At 43.1% G+C, this 22,666-nt stretch overlaps 1 protein-coding gene across 1 annotated transcript in view; it reads right to left on the bottom strand.

Moving 5' to 3' along the window:
* Positions 1 to 22,666, bottom strand: part of LOC144790830 (potassium channel subfamily U member 1-like) — a 264,388-nt gene that overhangs the window by 209,759 nt on the left and 31,963 nt on the right. Inside the window, exon 2 of the mRNA XM_078665502.1 lies at positions 21,655 to 21,849. Within this exon, the coding sequence (XP_078521628.1) occupies positions 21,655 to 21,849 (195 nt within the window). The remainder of the gene's footprint in view (positions 1 to 21,654; positions 21,850 to 22,666) is intronic.

The raw sequence follows: 22,666 nt of genomic DNA on the forward strand, positions 1-22,666 counted from the left end.
CCACTGTATATTATCCCACTGTATACGACTGGAATGTACGCACTGTATGACATTACACTCTAAGCCACTCCAATATACACCATTCTAGGGTATGCAAGTTCACTGTACACTACTCCATTGTGTGTGACTCCACTCCATTCCACTGCATGCTGTTACAGTATACACCATTGCATTATACCTCATTCCACTTTACTCCAATCCACTATACCACAATACACTTTAGAATGGTAAACTTTACAACCCTATTCACTACTATATTGTACCACACTCCACTTAATAACACTCCACTCACATGAATACACTGGACAAATATTACACAATTGTTACTAATATTATAAATATCATTGAGATTAACATACAAAACAAAGGTTAAAGATAACTTGTTAGGAAAATATTATGTATGTTTTTTATACTAACCCAACTTAAAGATACACACACATTAGAAATTCAAAAAATAAAGTTATCTCTTGAATTTATGATTTCTGCATCACTTATGCACTTATTTAAATCTTATTTGTACCAAACACACCTTAAACTACACAATCATAGCAAATTAAATTGTATACTTATCTGTTGTATTTATCATTTACACACCACTTTCAAATTACAATGTCATACTTATAACTCACATTTATACTTGTTTCACCTTTAAATTAATATCACTCGCGCACCTCCGTACACAGTCTTGTCACTTTACTCACCACACTACATTCACGATAACTTGCTACTGTACTGTGTTCATAAGTGTTTTAATTAACTAAATGATTTCACATATCATAACATATGTAATATCCAAGGGTATCGCTAGTGCATGGAGAAGGGGTAGTTTATAGTTAGTTAATGTAGTGTTGTGAGGGCGCCTGAGAATTTAAAATTGTGTTAGACAAATTTCAACATTCCATACACACCTTCTTATCTTCACTCTAAATTAATATGGAAGTTATTGGCTGTGTGCTCTTTACACTAGTGACTAAATGCAAAATTATGACCCTGGATATTGGTAAAGAACCCCTAAAAGATCATCATTACTGATGTGGGCCATTCAAAGTCATTTGAGGGTTAGTACTTTCTACTGTGCATGTGATGCTAGAGCTTCCATTAAGCCCCTGCATCACATGTAAAATATGTTTCATCTAATCAGAATTACTTCTCCTGCCTTCATCTCATATACACCTGACATTATGTAATCACAGATTCTATTTAGTCATGATGATGACATTAAATGAAACAGTTTTTTCTGGTAGTAACGTTGTTGGGACTTAGTATATAGCGGCAAGCGCTAAGAGGGGATTGCACGTAAATATTGACTTTTTAACCTGCTGAGAAATTACTTTTAAATTTGTTGTTAACATTGTCACATCTACCTGTTAGATTTCGAAGCTGTAATCAATGCTCCTAGGGTTGGCTATTTCCGCTTAGGTGAACGCTCTAGCTTGCAGCCACAAACGTGCTAGAGCCCACCCACGTCATCACGCTCACTCGGCCTCATTAGGAGCCGACGACACGACCGCGCAGGAGCGCTTTTTCTGATAGTAATGTTGTTGGGACTTAGTATATAGCGGCAAGCGCTAAGAGGGAATTGCATGCAAAAATTGATTTTTTAACCTGCTGAGAAATTGCTTTTAAATATGCTTTTAACATTGTCACACCTACCTGTTAGATTTCGGAGCTGTGTTCAATGCTCCTAGGGCTGGCGATTTCCGCTTAGGTTAACGCTCTAGCTTGCAGCCACAAACGCGCTAGAGCCTCCCCACGTCATCATGCTCACTCGGCCTCATTAAGAGCCGATGACACGACCACGCAGGAGCGCTTTTTATGATAGTAACATTGTTGGGACTTAGTACATAGTGGCAAGCGCTATGAGGGGATTGCATGTAAAAATTGATTTTTTAAGCTGCTGAGAAATTGCTTTTAAATTTGTTTTTAACATTCTCACACCTACCTGTTAGATTTCAGAGCTGTGGTCAATGCTCCTAGGGCTGGCTATTTCCGCTTAGGTTAACGCTCTAGATTGCAGCCAAAAACACACTAGAGCCTCCCCACGTCATCAAGCTGTCTTGGCCTCATTAGCAGCCGACAACGCGACCGCGCAGAAGCGCTTTTTCTGATAGCAACATTTTTGGGACTTAGTATATAGCGGCAAGCCCTAAGAGGGATTGCATGTAAAAATTGATTTTTTTAACCTGCTGAAAAATTTCTTTTAAATTTGTTTTTAACATTGTCACACCTACCTGTTAGATTTCGGAGCTGTGTTCAATGGTCCTAGGGCTGGCTATGTCCGCTTAGGTTAACGTTCTAGCTTGCAGCCACAAACTTGCTAGAGCCTCCCCACGTCATCATGCTCATTCGGCCTCATTAGGAGCCGATGACGCGTCCGCGCAGCGGGTGCACCGCTGGCATGCATAAGGCAAACCCGTCCACACCCAACCGGGACCAAGGGCTAGGAACCCCGCTGGTTCCAATAATTTAAGGCTCTGCTACATACAGGAACAGCTCATATACCTCAAAGAAGAACCGAAAAGTAAGTGCAAACATTCTATAAGTTATGAGAACTATCTTTTACAATGTCCTAGCTGTGATTATAGAATCTTTTCTCCTTTACTTAGGTCTGACCTCTTAGAGGAGGAAATGGAACTCAAAATGTTCTTACTTAATTGTCGCTCCCTCCCCAAACACTCTGTGGCGATCCATATCCTACTGGAAGAGGAAAAACCTGATATCCTATTCCTCACGGAAACTTGGTTAGAAAAAGACATGGATTATGCCATTATACAAACACTCCCACCTCACTATACAATACAGAGGAAAGACAGAGATGTCGGTCGGGGATGGGGCATTGGCATTATTTATAAGGATGTTTTTAATGCCGCATCTCGAATAACCCCATTCCTAACTGTGAAAGTATCCTATTTTCCATCTGGATATCTCATTTTATTACCCTTTCAGGAATTTTACTTTACCCGCCCCCATCCCCCGCCAGGCCCTGCTAGTCCATTTTGTCAGGCTATGCCTGAAATTGTAGCTAATTTGGCAAGTTCCCTGCCTAATTTTACGGTATAGGGAGATTCTAACATACATTTTTATAATGCTCAACTCCCCCAAAGAGCAGACTTTGTTGAAGGGCTAGCAGCCTTTCAGTTCAATCATACACACAATAAAAGTCATCTATTGGACCCTATTTTTCTAATATTCAATCTTTGACGACCTTTCAACCTATTCCATTACCCTGGCCGATCACCTCCTGCTCCCATTTATGTGGGCTAGGCAGGAAATAAGTCCTCCGGCCAGGGAAATAAATAAACTTATTCGGACCTGGTCTACACTTCCAAGGAAAGCATGGGAAATGGATTGGAAATCACAAGACCTATACCCCATCCTAATCCTATAACTGTCAATGATACTTTCAATAGTTGGTTAGAGTCCTCGCTAAATACTATTCTCCCAAGAAAAGAGATTCAGATAAAAACTGGTACTAAGAGAAATCCCTGGTACTCCTTGGGACTCCAGAAGCTTAAGCAAGAATCCTAAGTATTTGAAAGGAAGTGGAGAAAAGACTTCTCATCTAGCAATCAAGCCAAATATAGAGAAGCTATTAAACATTATAAATTAGAAATAAAATATTCACAAAGCTGCTATTATCAAGAGAAAATAGCATCGGCGGTAGATTCTCCACGCAAAATCTTCTTGATTGCTAAATCACTTCTGACTCCTTCTGTCCCCTCACTGATCGCAGATAACCCTCAATCCCGTTGTAATCAGCTAGCGGAATTCTTCTCAGGGAAGATACAAACTATCTACAAGTCCTACCCTCTGGAAAGTGACAAGCAGCTGGTACCTCAAACTGATCCAATAAAGGAACAGGTCCTACTGAAGGAATTCCCCCATACTGAATCAGAATTCCTTAGTAGAAATTTTAACCCATCTTAAATCGGGTTCATCTTCTGAACCAGCCCTGCCTACTATTTTTTATAAGAGCAGTAAGACCATTTATTCAGTCTTAGTTGGCCTGATTAACGCCTCCTTTCTCACAGGAATTGTGCCTCCCATGTGGAAACGGGTGATGGTCAAGGCTCTGCTAAAGAAGCCCTACTTAGATCCGGACGATTGGGCGAACTACCGACCTATCTCCCTGCTTCCTGGCAGAAGTAAAATTGCCAAGAAGCATGTAAATTCTTCCTTATCGGGCTTCTTGGAAAATAATGACTTGCTCCACTCCTCACATACAGGTATCAGATCACAGCAGGGCATTGAGACTGCTCTCCTGTCGGTAGTGGAGGAAACCAGGAGCATTCTTGACAATGGGGGCTGCGCTGCAATTATTTTATTAGATCTAAGCGCAGCCTTCGATACAGTCAACCACTCGCTCCTGATTAGCAGACTTCGAGATGTGGGAGTTAAAGGAATGGTACTGAATTGGCTGCAGTCTTTTTTAGAAGACAGAGGGGCATATTAGCAAGAACCTTGTTAAAATTATCGGCGTTTTAGTGGCAGGAGACAGCAGCTAAAGCAGCGATAATGGGCTTGCTAATATGCGTTATAGAATTCCAATAGAAGCCCAGGTTAAATGTGCAGGACATTTAACCTGGGCTTCTATTGGAATTCTATAACACATATTAGCAAGCCCATTATCGCCGTTTTAGCGGCAGTTTCTTGCCGCTAAAACTGCGATAATTTTAACGAGGTTCTTGCTAATATGCCCCAGAGCTTTTTCAGTTTTTGAGGAAGACAGTATCTCCAAACAAGTACCCCTTACCAGCGGAGTTCCCCAGGGATCTGCATTAAGCCCCACCCTGTTCATTGTCTATCTGAGTTCCCTGGCACATATAGTCACCCTATTTGGGGTGCAGATCGTCAACTATGCAGACGATACTTAGCTAGTCGTCTCACTGAACAAAAATTATAATTCAGGATGGGCCCTCACATCCTGTCTAGAAAAGTGGCCAGCTGGATGTACACCTCATATTTGAAGCTCAATGGAGCTAAAACGGAAATTATGCTTCTTGGCAATGCGGCCCCCCCTCAATATAGACTCCTGGTGGCCCAACAGTCTAGGCCCCCCCCACTCCGAAAAAGTCTATAAAAAGCTTAGAAGTCGTACTAGATACCAACCTAGATTTTAAGGAATAGGGTCGGCAAGTGGCAGGTACCTGCTACGGCCTTCTGCGGATGATCAGGAAAATTCTTCCCTTTCCACCTTTTTTGGCCAAAAGACTGTTAGTACAAGCATTAATCCTGTTGAGACTGGATTATGCAAATGCTATTTATCTTGGAGCTCCACTGTCCACCACAAAAATACTACAGACAGTCCAAAATTGTGCAGCTTGGCTGCTTTTAAATGTTCCTAAACGATTTACAGCAAAACCTGCTTTATCCTCATTACACTGGCTTCCGAATCCAGGAGAGCATTCAATTTAAAGCTATGTGCATTGCACATAAAGCACTGGTGGGAAAAGGATCCTAGTTGATTCAGGCCATGATTCTTCCCTACCAGCCTAAAAGAGTTCTAAGATCAGAGGGTAAATACTTTTTAAAAGTTCCAAAAATCAAACGAACAAGAAGTGGAGGCTGCCTGTTTTCATACAGTGTTGCCAAGTTTTGGAATCTTACCCCCCTTTAGATCCACTCTTAATCTAATTACCAGCACTTTCGTAAACAGTTAAAAACCTTTCTCTTTCCCTGATATGTTATGAATCTGGTTTAGCCTACTCCTTAGCGCTGGGATGCCTTCGGGTACCCAGGCGCTTTACAAGTGCTTCTTCATTCATTCATTCATTCAATACAGTATAAGTTCCATAAATCTGTGTACCCCAAGCACAGTTATGAAAGGCAAAAAATCTGCATCAATTAAAGGCTGCCAAATTATATAACTATCACACTGAGACATCTGGACCATAAATAAAATGAGACATCTAAACTTCTCTCTGAGATGTATTCGGACTCTGGAGGGAATAGATGGGAGGATATATAGTAAGTATTTTCAGCATTTTACTCCAGTGACTGATCTTTTGATCAATTGGAGCAGATTTTGTATTTTCTAGAGAAGTCTAGTGCACATATTAGTGGATTTTGTATTTTCTAGAGTAGTCCAGTGCACATATTATCACAAGAATTCAGGCAACACAACAAGGTAACACACTCTCCTTAATACAACTGGCAACATTGTTGCATGAAATAACTTAGGAAATCTGCAATACTGGGCATATGATAATGAAAGTATTCCAAGGGAACAATCGGGTTTTAGACTTATATGCTCTGTAATGGACAATATTGCAGTTGTTCAAACGTTAATTAATAAACATGTCACTTTTAAGTCAATTATTATATACTGCTTTTATAGATTTCTCCACAACATTTGTTAGTGTTGATAGACTTATTCTGTGGAGAAAACAGGTTGGATAAGGTATTCCCCAACTCTGTTAAGAAAAATAATTTCACTCCATACTTCAACTTGGTATGAAGTTCTGATGAGAGGAACTAAAGTGTGAACATCAGCGATAAAAACAGAGAATGAATTGAAGCAGGGCTGAATATTGGTACCACCCCTGTTTTGCAGTTTTTGCATGATCTACCATCACATTTTTTACAGGTTAGAACTTTTCCACTTAAAGTAGGAACTAAGGCCCTGCATCTCCTGATGTATGCCGATAATGTAGCAATATTTGATCTCACACTAATTGGCCTAGAAAGGAATTTAAATGTGCTTTATGTGTATACAGAAAAGTATAATCTTAAAAGTGGATTTTTCAAAAACGAAGGTATTAGCATTTAGTGATTGAAAACACTGTAATTTATTTTGCTGTTCACTTAGTAGAGGGAAATTGGAACAAGGTACACATTATACATATTTAGGTAGAATTTTTGCACATACTCTTGATAGTAAGCAACAATTCAATAGAAAAAGTGACTGGAATAGAAAAGCAACTTAGGACATGCAGTGGCACTTAACAAGTTCTATACTTCTCTGGGGGGGGACACAATTTTTCACATGTAATCAAAATTTATAAAGTGAAAATTCCACCTACTTTAAGTTATGGCTTGGAGGATACATTAAAATATAAGTGGTCTTATTTCAACTTGTATGAAGAGAAGAAAAAATGTGTCCAGTAAGTCTGATGATTTCTATTCAGGCTTTACGCTTTGAATTTAGTATAATCAGCACCATTGCTGATGCAATTACAAAGGTATTACGATGGTCATACAATATAATTCACACAGAAAAAGGCTCACTTAGAGAATTATTTAAACAGAAATGCTTCTTCTCACAACATCACAATGCTACATTTGTAGTAAATCTACATTGACTGTTCAATATCACTCCTTGATTCTTGGTCCCTAAGACTGTTGTCATAGCTTAAACATGCTCATCAATATTGAGCTTTCAAATAGATAGTGAATACTGTCATAGATAGTGAATACTGCACTAGATTAAAAATGACTAATTCATATCTATTGCTTTATCTGGGGTTCAGACAAACCAAGACTGAAGGGATCCTAACTCCACTATGTGGAGAAGGGCTGTCAACGTCTCCCACACCTGGAGGACTATAGGCTGGCCCAGCAATTGGCCCCATCGGTTTATCTGCTGTCCATTTCCAGAGCTAGCCCACCTGGGTATTATTGGAATTTCATATATTGCAGATGTTGGGCAACCCAGCAGTGCATTACACCTCCTGTTCACCCATCACTCCCTTCTCTTTCCTCATTATCCGTGCCTCACAATACGTGTGGCATAGCATCCACAGAATGATACAAGCCCTGAACCGTATTCATTCTAAAGCCCCACAATAGCACAACACGGCCATTGCGATAGGGGGTGAAGAAATTCACTGGTCCACATGTAATGCATGTGAAATCCGGCAGATCGACAATTTGATCACTAAGGACTCCATAAAGACATTTCCTGATTTGCAAAGGGAATTTGACATCCCACAATACCAGATGAGTTGATATATTCAACTGTCCCTTGCGTTGTCTCAAATCCTGGGAAGAACGTACTTCGATCTGCCCAGCTCCTGCATGTCCAAATCCATCCACACCTGGAACAACTTTGGAAAAACACTATTTGACAATAGTTTTTCATCCCACACATGACAGCATTACGTCCTTTTTGGGAAACACACCACTATATACAATTTGTAGACCATGACTGGGACAACATCTTGACCAACTATAATAACAGGCTCTGAGATGTGTACCTAAGATATAGTTATTTCAAAATCCTCCAATGCTGGCATTGGTCCCCAACAACACTATTTAAAGCCTATCTTAGTGCATACTTGTAATACTTTAGATGCAGTGATTTGGTCTGCAACATAATCCACATATTGTGGGTATGCACTAAATTGAGTGCCATTCTGGACACCGATATAAAATCACCTGAAGAGGGAACTACGATTGGTTAGGCACCTGAATGCTTGATTTGCCCTCTTGCACAAGACCTCTTACTTTCCCTCCACAATACACCATGTTAACAGATAGCTATCCACAGCTCTAGGAATTGCTAAATTGCTGATATTAGGCACTGGAAAACGATCAAATTCCCTTCCCTCCAATCCTTTCTGAACAGCATATATGATATGGCATGTTTTGAGTGATTCATTTAGAAGTTAAATGATAACCTTCCAACCTTTGGGAGATTGTGGTACATTCCTAAGGGGTGACTGTTGGGCATACACCTGTCCAGTTTGAGGGGCCCTTGCACCTCTCATTATGCTCTTGCTGCCCAAGCGATCCTCCCCATATTATCCCCATCTCTGCAGTGGCCCAATAGATGCCAGCCCACCCCAGACTTATGGGTCGATTACGATCCAGTTCGGAAAGCATTCAGACCAAATTGGTTCCGGAATGCTTTCCGGACAACTTGGATCGAGGGAGTCTGACCGAGTGATTTGGATGCATCCATATGCATCCGGATACTGTTCGGTTGGACTGAGGTTCACATTATGTTGTTTCCGTCCAAGAGGGTATAAACCCCTGTTGGTTTACTTTATTTAAAACATTTGTTAGCAATGGAGACCACAAATCAATTGCGTTTTTATAAACGTCTATTGGGACTCCATCGGGGCCCGGAGCTTTACCTGAGGGACTATCGCTAATGGCCTTTAAGACCTCCCCACAGTTAAAAGTAATGTCTAACGGGAATACGCTAGATGGGACAGTATCAGAATGTGTGTCCAGCATCCCCGCTCCAAGGTTTACATAGTCTGAGGGGGTCACTTTATCGTAAAGGTGCGGAAAAGTGATTGACCCACGATTCCCCATCAACGGCTTGGTCTATAATATCTCCGTCTCTGTTTGTTAAATAAGGGGTATTTACAATTTTCCAAAATGCGGTGTTATCCCTTCTTTTGGAAGCATCACACAAAGCAGACCAGGCCTCTTTCTTCAATTGATTTTTCCTAGTCTTAACGGCCGCTTTGTTTTGCTTTCTGGCTTGCCGTATCTCAAGTGGGGATCTAGGTGATGCGTGCAATGCCCTTTTCAGGATAATATGTGCTTTAGTGCAGCTTTTGTCAAACCAGCCATGCGGTTTGTTGGAATTTAATCGGTATTCCTTGGTTAATAGCTTCTTCATCTCACTTTGTATTTTTATAAATGAGCTCACTACTTTTGATGGCTCCTCTTTATAAGATAAACAGACAAATAGATCTTCGCGACAGGCCAATTCCAAATTTTTGAGAAAACCCACTGGCTCCACCTTGTCCCATTTAATCATATATCCATTTCTGGTTGCCAATTTAATTTTCGGCCTGTATAAGGATTTCTCGTTCAGGGTCTTTTTATGCCCTCTGAGTTTTAAGTTAAAAGAAATGGGATAGTGGTCACTAAAAATAAGCGGAAGGGTTTCCCACGAGGATATCAAATCCGCATGGAAGGTTGATAGAAATGTAAAATCAATCGTTGAATTACATCCCCTGCCGTTAAAGGTTGGACCGAACAGAATAATTGGGGTACATAATTAATTTATAAAGGACAAGTTAAAATAAAATATCATGCTATTGAGGGTATTACCGAGTTTGGAATGAATGAAATGGGTGGGGGTGTCCTCTTTGTGTTCAGCTAGGCCGCACATGCCAGTCGAATGATACGGACAAATAGTGCAGTTAAAGTCTCTCACCCAGATCAGAACCATCTCGCCTCGTAGGTGATCCCGTAGAGTAGATAAGCTACTCTTTAATTTATCCATTACGTTTTCCATATTGTTTTTAGGCACATTATTGTAAAAATTTACTATGGTCATGTTCTTAACATGGCTCCAACTGATACTCTGAATCTGATAAAACTCTGTGGAATTAAACTTTAAAATTTTAATTCCTGCTGCCGTAGAAACGTACGTGGACAGTCCCCCTTTATTTCTTCCTTGGGTAGTTATGCTTGCAGGTGTATGTAAAGTCTGGAAACCAATTATATGTAATTCGTCCGCAGACCATTTTTCCTGAAGGCAGATTATATCATAATTGTGGACTGTATCTAGCCAAGGTTGGTTGGAGATTTTATTAGCCAGTCCTGCGACGTTTCAAGATAAAAGATTGTAAATGGGTCTTAACGTCTGGGGGGGAGTAGCATCATCAATATTACTGATGGTATTTACCCTCTGTGAGGGAGAAGCTGGCTCTGTCTCATATGCCAATTTATCCCTTTGGACCATAGGGGAATTATAGGGTTTGTGCACATCCAGACAGTGTGTGGTCCCTGCATCCTTTTCTTCTCCCTTCCCGAATACAGACTTCTCCCTGCCTGGTAATACTCTCCGTTGTTGATTAATATCGTCCAACAATGGGGCAGAGACGTTCAGTGTTATTTTCTGCGCCCTATTTTTCCCCACATATCAATCCTGATCGTCCAGGCCTGTTAGTGCCTCACTGCGATTGTCTAAGGGAATGGACCAAAATGGGGTATAAACAGACCTCTGTACTCTCTCATTTTGATATAAGTGGGGCCTATCTGCGTGAAATGATAGTGGATAGCAAGCCTCCTGCCTGCTATCAATCAGAGGAGTTGGAACTAGTGGAATGCGGCTAAAATTCTTCCCAATCTTACAAAGGGGTCTAGATGTACCAAGGGTTACTAGAGATTGAGGGTAAAAATAGCTCAGGTCGCGAGTTGATATTCCACCACCTCCTCTCTCCACATACCAGTCTACAATGTGGGTAACTACTCTTCGGTCCCTAAAATTGATGATCAGAACATCTCCCTCTATGTCCTTTGGCCTATGCCCAACCCATGCCAGTCTTCTCACAAACATAATTTCACCATTTATATTAAGTGGCAGTGGTCTATTATTTCTTAGTCAATAGATTGCTTTGTTCTTTAATTCTAGATAGGCTTCCTTCTTCCCTGCTGCCAGTTCTGGAACGCCAGTAAGAATTATGACATAGGGGACTGCCTCTGGTGGCAGGTCTTTATGCAAGCCCTTTATTTTAGTGTTCTATTCGGTGGGTGTTCCCTGGTAGTATTAATATCTAAGCCTTCTGGGGCTTTTACTAAACCAGCCGTTTTTACTTCTTTATTAGTTATAGGAACACTATCTTTTCCTATAGGGACTGAGTTGGGCTCTTTAAGCAAGGTTAAGGTTTCCGATGTTTTGTAAACATCCGCCGATTTCTGTCCACAAGGGATGGTGACTTGTTTAGGTGTCACCAAGACCTTTAGCAGTTTAGCATTATTGGCAGTTGCTTCCACAATAGTGCCCAGTTGTTCAGATATCCTCTTTACTCTTTCTATAAGAGGTAAGAGTAAAGATTTTACTAAATGTTCAATGTTTTTCATTAAATCATTAGTGTCTGTGTGCGGTGGCTCTTTTGTTGACATACCTTTAACCTTTGTGGGGCTGATGTGAATTTTAGCTGTTTTTGCACATCTGCCCTGAATGCAATCCCCGCCCCGTTTTCTCTTTAGTGTAACACCCTGCCCTTTTTGTCTTGTCTTCAGATTTGTATTCCTAGGTATTGTAGTTTTTAGGTCTCGGGCTCTCGGCTGAACGCGCGGAAGCGCGTCTCCGCCGAGAACCTATTGTGGCCGTGTCTCCTTTCCAGGAGACACTCCTGGCCGCGCGCAGGCGATTCCAAACTGGCACGCGCACAAGTACGAGCGCTGCGCGAAGCTCTCACACAACACACTCATGCGCATACACAGAAGCACACGCACAAGCGCACAAGCACGCACATACATACAGAACCCCCCCCACGCATACACACATGCGCACACACACACACACGAGTGCACCGCCTCCCCTCCCCCCCTTTTAAACTTACTGTGGCAACCTGGGGTACTCCGCTCTCAGCGCGGGCAGGCAGAGTTGACGCTGCGGCTCTTGGCAGCTCCTTTCGCGGGGCTCCCTCTTGGTCAAGGGAGCCCCGCAACACGTGTGCAACCTCCTGTTGTCGGCCCCGGGGCTCTCCACCGCTCACAGGAGCCCCGGGCCACTCGACGCATTTCCTCCACCTGCCTCCTCTTCCGGTCAAGACGCGGCTCCGCCCCTGTCACAGGCGACCTTGCCTGACTTCCGGTGCAGCCACGGCGGAATTCCGGGGGCAGTAAGAGTTATTTGTTTTTCAATGCTGTTTTATTTCCGTCGCACGTATTTATATATTTATTAACATGCCGGTTCTTAGTAAAGTACATGTCAAAGGCTAAGAAAAGTAGGTTATTGCAGTGAACTATATTAATAATGGCAAACCCTTGTTTTTCAATGCTGCTGTGAGTGTGCAGTGAGTGCAAAGTAGTGAGTGCAGAGTAGTGAGTGCAGAGTGAGTGTGCAGAGTAGTGAGTACAGAGTGAGTGTTCAGAGTGCAGAGTAGTGAGTGCAGAGTAGTGAATAGTGAGTGCAGAGTAGTGAGTGCAGAGTGAGTGTGCAGAGTAGTGAGTGCAGAGTGAGTGTGCAGAGTAGTGAGTGCAGAGTTATTGTGCAGAGTAGTGAGTTGTGAGTGCAGAGTAGTGAGTGCAGAGTAGTGAGTGCAGAGTAGTGAATAGTGAGTGCAGAGTGCAGAGTAGTGAGTGCAGAGTGAGTGTGCAGAGTATTGAGTGCAGAGTGAGTGTTCACAGTGCAGAGTAGTGAGTGCAGAGTAGTGAGTGCAGATTGAGTGTGCAGAGTAGTGAGTGCAGAGTGAGTGTTCAGAGTGCAGAGTACTGAGTGCAGAGTGAGTGTGCAGAGTAGTGAGTGCAGAGTGAGTGTGCAGAGTAGTGAGTAGTGAGTGCAGAGTAGTGAGTAGTGAGTGCAGAGTAGTGAGTGCATAGTAGTGAGTAGTGAGTGCAGAGTGAGTGTGCAGAGTAGTGAGTAGTGAGTGCAGAGTAGTGAGTGCAGAGTAGTGAGTGCAGAGTAGTGAGTGCAGAGTAGTGAGTGCAGAGTGCAGAGTAGTGAGTGCAGAGTGCAGAGTAGTGAGTGCAGAGTGAGTGTGCAGAGTAGTGAGTCCAGAGTGAGTGTGCAGAGTAGTGAGTGCAGAGTAGTGAGTGCAGAGTAGTGAGTGCAAAGTAGTGAGTGCAGAGAAGTGAGTGCAGAGTAGTGAGTAGTGGGTGCAGAGTAGTGAGTAGTGAGTGCAGAGTAGTGAGTAGTGAGTGCAGAGTGCAGAGTAGTGGGTGCAGAGTAGTGAGTAGTGATTGCAGAGTAGTGAGTAGTGAGTGCAGAGTAGTGAGTAGTGAGTGCAGAGTGCAGAGTAGTGAGTGCAGAGTAGTGAGTGCAGAGTAGTGAGTGCAGAGTAGTGAGTGCAGAGTAGTGGGTGCAGAGTAGTGAGTGCAGAGTAGTGAGTACTGACTAGAGTAGTGAGTATTGAGTAAAGTAGTGAGTAGAGTAGTGAGTAGTGAGTAGTGAGTAGAGTAGTGAGTAGTGAGTAGAGTAGTGAGTAGTGAGTAGAGTAGTGAGTAGTGAGTAGTGAGTAGAGTAGTGAGTAGTGAGTAGTGAGTAGAGTAGTGAGTAGTGAGTAGAGTAGTGAGTAGTGAGTAGAGTAGTGAGTAGTGAGTAGTGAGTAGAGTAGTGAGTAGAGTAGTGAGTAGAGTAGTGAGTAGAGTAGTGAGTAGTGAGTAGTGAGTAGAGTAGTGAGTAGAGTAGTGAGTAGTGAGTAGTGAGTAGAGTAGTGAGTAGTGAGTTGAGTAGTGAGTGCAGAGTAGTGAGTAGTGAGTGCAGAGTAGTGAGTAGGGAGTGCAGAGTAGTGAGTGCAGAGTAGTGAGTGCAAAGTAGTGAGTGCAGAGAAGTGAGTGCAGAGTAGTGAGTAGTGGGTGCAGAGTAGTGAGTAGTGAGTGCAGAGTAGTGAGTTCAGAGTAGTGAGTAGTGAGTGCAGAGTAGTGAGTGCAGAGTAGTGAGTAGAGTAGTGAGTAGTGAGTAGAGTAGTGAGTAGAGTAGTGAGTAGTGAGTAGAGTAGTGAGTAGTGAGTAGTGAGTAGAGTAGTGAGTAGAGTAGTGAGTAATGAGTAGAGTAGTGAGTAGAGTAGTGAGTAGAGTAGTGAGTAGTGAGTAGAGTAGTGAGTAGTGAGTAGTGAGTAGTGAGTAGAGTAGTGGGTAGTGAGTACAGAGTAGTGAGTAGTGAGTAGTGAGTAGAGTAGTGAGTAGTGAGTAGAGTAGTGAGTAGTGAGTAGTGAGTAGAGTAGTGAGTAGAGTAGTGAGTAGTGAGTAGAGTAGTGAGTAGAGTAGTGAGTGCAGAGTAGTGAGTAGTGAGTAGAGTAGTGAGTAGTGAGTGCAGAGTAGTGAGTAGTGAGTGCAGAGTAGTGAGTAGTGAGTGCAGCGTAGTGAGTAGAGTAGTGAGTAGTGAGTAGTGAGTAGAGTAGTGAGTAGTGAGTAGAGTAGTGAGTAGTGAGTAGTGAGTAGTGAGTAGAGTAGTGGGTAGTGAGTACAGAGTAGTGAGTAGTGAGTAGTGAGTAGAGTAGTGAGTAGTGAGTAGAGTAGTGAGTAGTGAGTAGTGAGTAGAGTAGTGAGTAGAGTAGTGAGTAGTGAGTAGAGTAGTGAGTAGAGTAGTGAGTGCAGAGTAGTGAGTAGTGAGTAGAGTAGTGAGTAGTGAGTGCAGAGTAGTGAGTAGTGAGTGCAGAGTAGTGAGTAGTGAGTGCAGAGTAGTGAGTAGTGAGTAGAGTAGTGAGGTGAGTAGTGAGTGCAGAGTAGTGAGTAGTGAGTAGAGTAGTGACTAGAGTAGTGAGTAGTAAGTAGTGAGTAGAGTAGTGAGTAGTGAGTAGAGTAGTGAGTGCAGAGTAGTGAGTAGTGAGTAGAGTAGTGAGTAGTGAGTAGAGTAGTGAGTGCAGAGTAGTGAGTAGTGAGTAGAGTAGTGAGTAGAGTAGTGAGTAGTGAGTGCAGCGTAGTGAGTAGTGAGTAGAGTAGTGAGTAGTGAGTGCAGAGTAGTGAGTAGTGAGTGCAGAGTAGTGAGTAGTGAGTAGAGTAGTGAGCGCAGAGTAGTGAGTAGTGAGTGCAGAGTAGTGAGTAGTGAGTAGAGTTGTGAGTAGTGAGTAGTTAGTGCAGAGTAGTGAGTAGAGTAGTGAGTAGTGAGTAGAGTAGTGAGTAGTGAGTAGAGTAGTGAGTAGTGAGTAGAGTAGTGAGTAGAGTAGTGAGTAGAGTAGTGAGTAGAGTAGTGAGTAGTGAGTAGAGTAGTGAGTAGTGAGTAGAGTAGTGAGTAGAGTAGTGAGTAGTGAGTGCTGAGTAGTGAGTAGTGAGTAGAGTAGTGAGTGCAGAGTAGTGAGTAGTGAGTAGAGTAGTGAGTAGTGAGTAGAGTAGTGAGTTGTGAGTAGAGTAGTGAGTAGAGTAGTGAGTAGTGAGTGCTGAGTAGTGCGTAGAGTAGTGAGTGCAGAGTAGTGAGTAGTGAGTGCAGAGTAGTGAGTAGTGAGTGCAGAGTAGTGAGTAGTGAGTGCAGAGTAGTGAATGGCTGGCCCTGTTTCTAGCTCAAGCGGCACCGGCACCTGTAGTCTAAAGATAATACCTCTGCCTCAAGTGATGTACTCTGGTACCCAAGGATGACCAGCAAACAATATTATTCACAACGTTGCTTACTATTCAGCAACATTTGACAGTTTGCAAATCATCTTTATAAAACAATTCAGAGTTTGATAACAAATTAATGCAACACATTGTAATATACAATGCCAATAGCTCAAACTTTAATGCTGCGAGACCTATTGCATTGTAAATGCTTGTTTCTAGGGTATTTGTGAGTGCAGCGTAGTGAGTAGTGAGTAGAGTAGTGAGTAGTGAGTGCAGAGTAGTGAGTAGTGAGTGCAGAGTAGTGAGTAGTGAGTAGAGTAGTGAGCGCAGAGTAGTGAGTAGTGAGTGCAGAGTAGTGAGTAGTGAGTAGAGTTGTGAGTAGTGAGTGCAGAGTATTGAGTAGTTAGTGCAGAGTAGTGAGTAGTGAGTAGAGTAGTGAGTAGTGAGTAGAGTAGTGAGTAGTGAGTAGAGTAGTGAGTAGAGTAGTGAGTAGAGTAGTGAGTAGAGTAGTGAGTAAGTGAGTAGAGTAGTGAGTAGTGAGTAGAGTAGTGAGTAGTGAGTAGAGTAGTGAGTAGAGTAGTGAGTAGTGAGTGCTGAGTAGTGAGTAGTGAGTAGAGTAGTGAGTGCAGAGTAGTGAGTAGTGAGTAGTGAGTAGTGAGTAGAGTAGTGAGTAGTGAGTAGAGTAGTGAGTTGTGAGTAGAGTAGTGAGTAGAATAGTGAGTAGTGAGTGCTGAGTAGTGAGTAGTGAGTAGAGTAGTGAGTGCAGAGTAGTGAGTAGTGAGTGCAGAGTAGTGAGTAGTGAGTGCAGAGTAGTGAGTGGCTGGCCCTGTTTCTAGCTCAAGCGGCACCAGCACCTGTAGTCTAAAGATAATACCTCTGCCTCAAGTGAAGTACTCTGGTACCCAAGGATGACCAGCAAACAATATTATTCACAACGTTGCTTACTATTCAGCAACATTTGACAGTTTGCAAATCATCTTTATAAAACAATTCAGAGTTTGATAACAAATTAATGCAACACATTGTAATATACAATGCCAATAGCTGAAACTTTAATGCTGCGAGACCTATTGCATTGTAAATGCTTGTTTCTAGGGTCTTTGAGAGTTCCTCCAATGATAATTCCAGTGAGGTGTCCTAAGTATCACTATTAACTCGGGCCCCCCTATATGATTTCGGGGATGTTATGCGATCTTGCAAGAGTAATGGAATACTACAATCGCTTGTCGGATTTTCTTCTATAACTTGTGTGGGGGGGAAGTTACTGTGATAAGGGAACCCAAGGAGGAATTTCTGTTGGCAAGTTCTAGAGACAGTCGATGTTCAGCGATTGCTATCTCCTGATCAATTTTTGAAGCCGCCTTAGTTAAAAAGTGATCAAGCGTCCCTTTATTTGACCCTCCCCCCAATGAGTTCCTGGCCTTAGTTGTTCGTGTAGTCATCTTTTCTATAAGACTATCTCACACAACCTGTCTAGCTAGAAAGACAATCCTTGGGGGTTAAAAATGATAAAGAGTTTTTTACCGATATCGTAGGCTGGATATACAAAAAGAGGTCTTACTACGTGGGCAGTGTCCAGTGCCCAATATCCAAGGGAAGGGTCCCCACCCCGGCCTCGTTTGCCCCGGACGGCCACAGATGGCCCGCCCTTTGCCCGGGCTTAGCCCGGCGCCGCCCGCGCGCGTCCCGCGACACGGAAGGAGCACCGGTCTTTTGTGCGCCTTCCGGGCGCGGAAGTGGGCGGAGGAGGGCGGAGTGAACAGGTAGAGGATTCTGGGGGCTGTAGTCCCCCTGCTCGGCGGCCGCGTGGTGTTCCTGTCGCGGCGGCGGGGGGGACCAGCAGCCAACGGTGAGTGTAAGCGCTGATAGCACTGTGGCCAAATAAGCTCCCAAAACGAAATAACTGCAGCCCAAGGTAGGATTCAAACAAAGAAAGTCACCCGCTCCCAAGATGGAGCACCGGTCTTTTGTGCACCTTCCGGGCGCTGAAGTGGGCGGAGGAGGGCGGAGTGAATAGGCAGAGGATTCTGGGGGCTGTAGTCCCCCCGCTCGGCGGCCACGTGGTGTTCCTGTCGCGGCGGCGGGGGGGACCAGCAGCCACCGGTGAGTGCAAGCGCTGATAGCGTTGTGGCCAAATAAGCTCCCAAAACGAAGTAACTGCAGCCCAAGGTAGGATTCAAACAAAGAAATTCACCAAAGTGGGCATGGGACTTAGTTGTCAGTATTATTTGGCAAATTTGTTCCACTGAGGGGGTGGTAAACTGAAAATCTGGATGTGTGGTCTCTGTGTTTTTATTGGCTATACGATGTTTCTTTGTTGGTTTGGATTCTGATTGTTGGCTATCGCAACTGAGTCGTATACTGATTTTACCTTGTCGACAAAGAATTGGCCTAGCGTGTTGCATAGTTTGGTGCTGCCTTCTAATTGTTTGTTTGAGGCAAGGTTGGATAGTTTTGTGACTGTTGCGAACAATTCTTTACTGGAATTTTTGGCCTAATTTATTTTCTTTATGAAATAAGCACATTTTTCTGCGACTATCAATTTTTTGTAGGTCGCCAAAGTCTCGCAGTAGGTTTCCTTAGTAACTGCTTCATAGTTTGTTCTCCATTTTCTTTTCGGCTCTCCTACAGACCTGCTTTTGGAGCCTCAAACTCTCGGAATACTATGGTTGTGATCTGTTGATCCTCCTTGATTTAGACATTTTTTCGGGGGCTGCCACCGCAGCTGCCGATTTAATCCAAGTGTTGACTTGGTCTGTAGCTATGTTAATCTCTCCGTCAAAATCCGGGATGGTCGCAGTAAGGTGTTCTTGTAGTTAGGAGATGTTAATTTTTGCCCAGTCTTGGTATGTGCAGTGTCTTTCTAGGGTGGTCCTTAGTGTTTTTGTTTGTTCGATTGTCAATGAGAATTTTATAACTTTATGGTCAGACCAGGGGACCGGAATAATTTCCATTATTTTGATATTATCATTGGAGGAGAAAATCCCGTCCAGTGCATGACCGGCCATATGTGTGTCCTGCTGGACTATTTGTGTCAGGGAGCAGTTGGCCAATGTCTCCGAGATCAATATTGTGTTTTTGTCTGTGCCATTTTCTAGATGTATATTAAAGTCCCCCAGTATAGTGTAGTCTGCCCCCCCTTTATGCTGGATTCTAAGAAGGGTCCGAGTAGTTGTGTCACGGGGCTTTTTGCCGATGAGGGCCTATAAAGGAGTAGGCCTTTAAATGTATAATTTTTTGTGATAGTGACCTGGAATGAAAGGGTCTCGCAATCTAGGCTGCTGCCTGAAGCTGAGCTTCTAACCTGAAAGTCTTCCTTACCAATTACCGCTAACCCTCCCCCTCGTTTTCCTTTCCTATCTGCCCGGGTTATCGCATAACCCTTCGGGAGAGCCAAAGCGAGCTCTATATCAGAGGCATCATTTGCCCATTTCTCTGTGGTAAATAGCAGATCTAAGTCGTGATTTTCAATCAGGTTGGCTATTTCCGTGTTATGTTTCACTAAAGACCTTGCGTTAATTAAATCTGCTTTGACCACCTTAATTTCCACCTTGTCGGCATGTGGACAGTCCCAGGTGAGGCTTTTTATCAGCGAGTAGTTGAAGGGAGAAGCACAGCTCGGACAGTGCTTGGTTTCAGCTAGTGGGTTTAGAACAGGGCAGAGTGGCCTATGCCTCATGGCCAGCATTTCATTGCTGCTGTTAGTTAGCCTCAGCCTGGCCGGGCTTACCTCATTTTGCACAGGGATTTTGGCCCTAGGCCCGGGCCAGGCACAGACGGCACGCCAGCGGCGCGCCCGCTGTGCGTCCGTTCTGTCATTGGTTTTAATAGGCTCTTAGCCATGTGCAACTAGACTGCTAACCGCCGGGGACGGCTCCTCCCAGAAGTGAGTCAGTGCTGGTGGCACCCTCCTCACCCTCCGTACAAGCGGCACTTACCGTGACGGACCGGGGTGCAGTGGCGCGATTACAGTACAGCGTAAGTGATTTACAAAAGTGCAAAAAGCAAATCTGTGCAATTAATGCAATTTTTAGTTAAAAGAGTGTGCAACTAAAGCAGTTTTAAAATCAACAGTGTAAAAGGATATTCTTCACATCAGCGTTAGTTGATTGCTTACAGTGCTTCAATCGCGTGCTTGCAGTGTTCAATCGCGTTTGGTCAGAACTACGGCAGTCTTAACAGCAGTCTCCGTGTCCGCTCTGTCAACATCTTTAATAGGCTCTTAGCCGTGTGCAACTAGACTGCTCACCGCCGGGGACGGCTCCTCCCGGAAGTGAGTTAGTGCTGGTGGCGCCCTCCTCACACTCTGTACAAGCGGCATTAGACGGGACGGACCGGGGTGCAGTGGCGCAATTACAGTACAGCATAAGTGATTTAAAAAGTGCAAAAAGTAAATCTGTGCAATTAATGCAATTTTTAGTTAAAAGAGTGTGCAACTAAAGCAGTTTTAAAATCGACAGATTAAAAGGATATTCTTCGCAACAGCGTTAGTTTATTGCTTACAGCGCTTCAATCGCGTGCTTTCAGTGTTCAATCGCGTTTGGTCAGAACTACGGCAGTCTTAACAGCAGACTCCGTGTCCGCTCTGTCAACGTCTTTAATAGGCTCTTAGCCGTGTGCAACTAGACCGCTCACCGCCGGGGACGGCTCCTCCCGGAAGTGAGTCAGTGCTGGTGGTGCCCTCCTCACCCTCCGTACAAGCGGCACTTGCCGGGACGGACCGGGGTGCAGTGGCTCGATTACAGGGCAGCGGAAGTGATTTAAAAAGTGCAAAAAGCAAATCTGTTCAATTAATGCAATTTTTAGTTAAAAGAGTGTGCAACTAAAGCAGTTTTAAAATTGGCAGATTAAAAGGATATTCTTCGCATCAGTGTTAGTTGATTGCTTACAGCGCTTCAATCGCGTGCTTGCAGTGTTCAATCGCGTTTGGTCAGAACTACGGCCGTCTTAGCAGCAGCCTGTAGGCTGGAAGTTTACATATATGCTGTTTGGATACAAACATGTGACGAGCAGGCCCCAAACAGATATCAAGGTTTCATTAACTGAGGTGTCAGGCTAGCTCCTGGAGTGTGGTACATAAGCCCCAGTTGGTTAACATTAAAGTTGTGTGCTAGTGATTGAAGGGTTTGTATTGTCAATGGGCCAATGGAAGCATTGTTTGGGGGTTTTTATAGTATTAACACTCCTGTCCTCAGAGAGTCTGAATTATATGCATGTCTCTCACGTTGTCTGTTAAGTAGGCCAGGTAGATAAATGTCTCTCATTGTTTCTAGATCCTATATGAAGGTGATAAAGATGGCTGTGTGCTATGTTTAATTTAGAGAAAGCCACACTACTCAATATAGTCTGCCAGAGGCATGGGACACACTGCAAACCATTGGGATAGAGCTGATTCCTAAGGAATCTTGAATGTTTTTCAACAGAAATGGCTCCTGGAGTATTTTTATTGAGAGTAGTTAACAATGAACAAACATGAAATAATACATGGCTTGCATAAACATGAAATAGTCAACCTTTAGATTGACCAACACAACTAATTCAGGTAACCAAAGAAAATATGATGGCTAACATCAGGAACCATATTGTATTAACTACTGTTTAGGTTAGGATAGAAAATACCACTCAATTAAAAACACCCTAGATATCTCTCACATAGTTGAGCTTATCATTCACCAGTCCTTAAGTAATCATCTATTCATTCAATTTGGAGAGAGCAAGAGGAAAGAGGGGAGCAAAGTTATCTTAAGAAACTAGGTAACTTACCGAAAGGCTGTCCAGCAGTGTTTTGGTCACTGGTAATAAGGACAGCTTACATCTGTCTCTCTCCGCTACAGACATTGCATTCATTGAGTGTCTTATTAAAGTATTATCATCTGCAAGCTGCTCTTCGAGCTCTGGTGTCGTTCCCCCGGTCACCAGTGTCTGAATTAATGCCAATATTTGAGGGTTGTCGTAAGCCTAAAAAATAAAAAGGAACAATCATGGCAGCTCATTCATAGTACCAACAGGTGATTTACATAAGTCAGACATCCATCTCCTAGTCCTATCATAGATTTGCAAAATGAAGGACACTGTTGTCCAAAAAGGAGTATAGTCTTTCAGGTTGTACAGTTTCATAGGTTTTTGATTGCAACAAAAACAAACACACACATATCAATTATTCCGTTCCCGACCAACCTCTCCCCCTAAAGCGATTGGCCCTACAGTTGACCCTCTTTTTATTACTAGATTTTTTACTTGATAACTAAGCGGCTAAGTGGAAATTAGTAAATTAAGATGAATTAAACTGAGGGGCCGAGTTAAGAGATTAAACTCATTGAAGTATTAATTCTTCATCTAATTTTTTTTAAACGCTCTCTAAATATATTGGTAAACATACATGACTGTTCGTCCAATGGCATAGATAGCACTGACATTCTATTAAATACAACAGTGTGAACAACATGCTTGATATTGTGGAACTTGTAACCGCTGTTTATTCGATGCACTAGGGCATGGGCTAGAACACCTATACCCTAGCTGGCAGCTTTGTAAAGGGCCTAAAAGTGATGTTCTACTGTTACATTGTAGCAGTTACAACCAAAGTCATTAAAGCACAAGTAAGTTTTACAGTTGTATATACTGCATTTTAAGCAATGTCCGATGCACACAACAAGTAAGTGTGATGTGAATGATCACCAGCAAGTTACAAGGATGTAGTCAAACAAATGTGTTCTTTTTCTGTCGTTTTATTGGAATGCATCTATTAGGAACATGAGACCAGCCGACACTTGTT

The sequence above is a fragment of the Lissotriton helveticus genome, chromosome 11 (genome assembly GCF_964261635.1).
Source record: "Lissotriton helveticus chromosome 11, aLisHel1.1, whole genome shotgun sequence".
NCBI classification, from domain to species: Eukaryota; Metazoa; Chordata; class Amphibia; order Caudata; family Salamandridae; genus Lissotriton; species Lissotriton helveticus.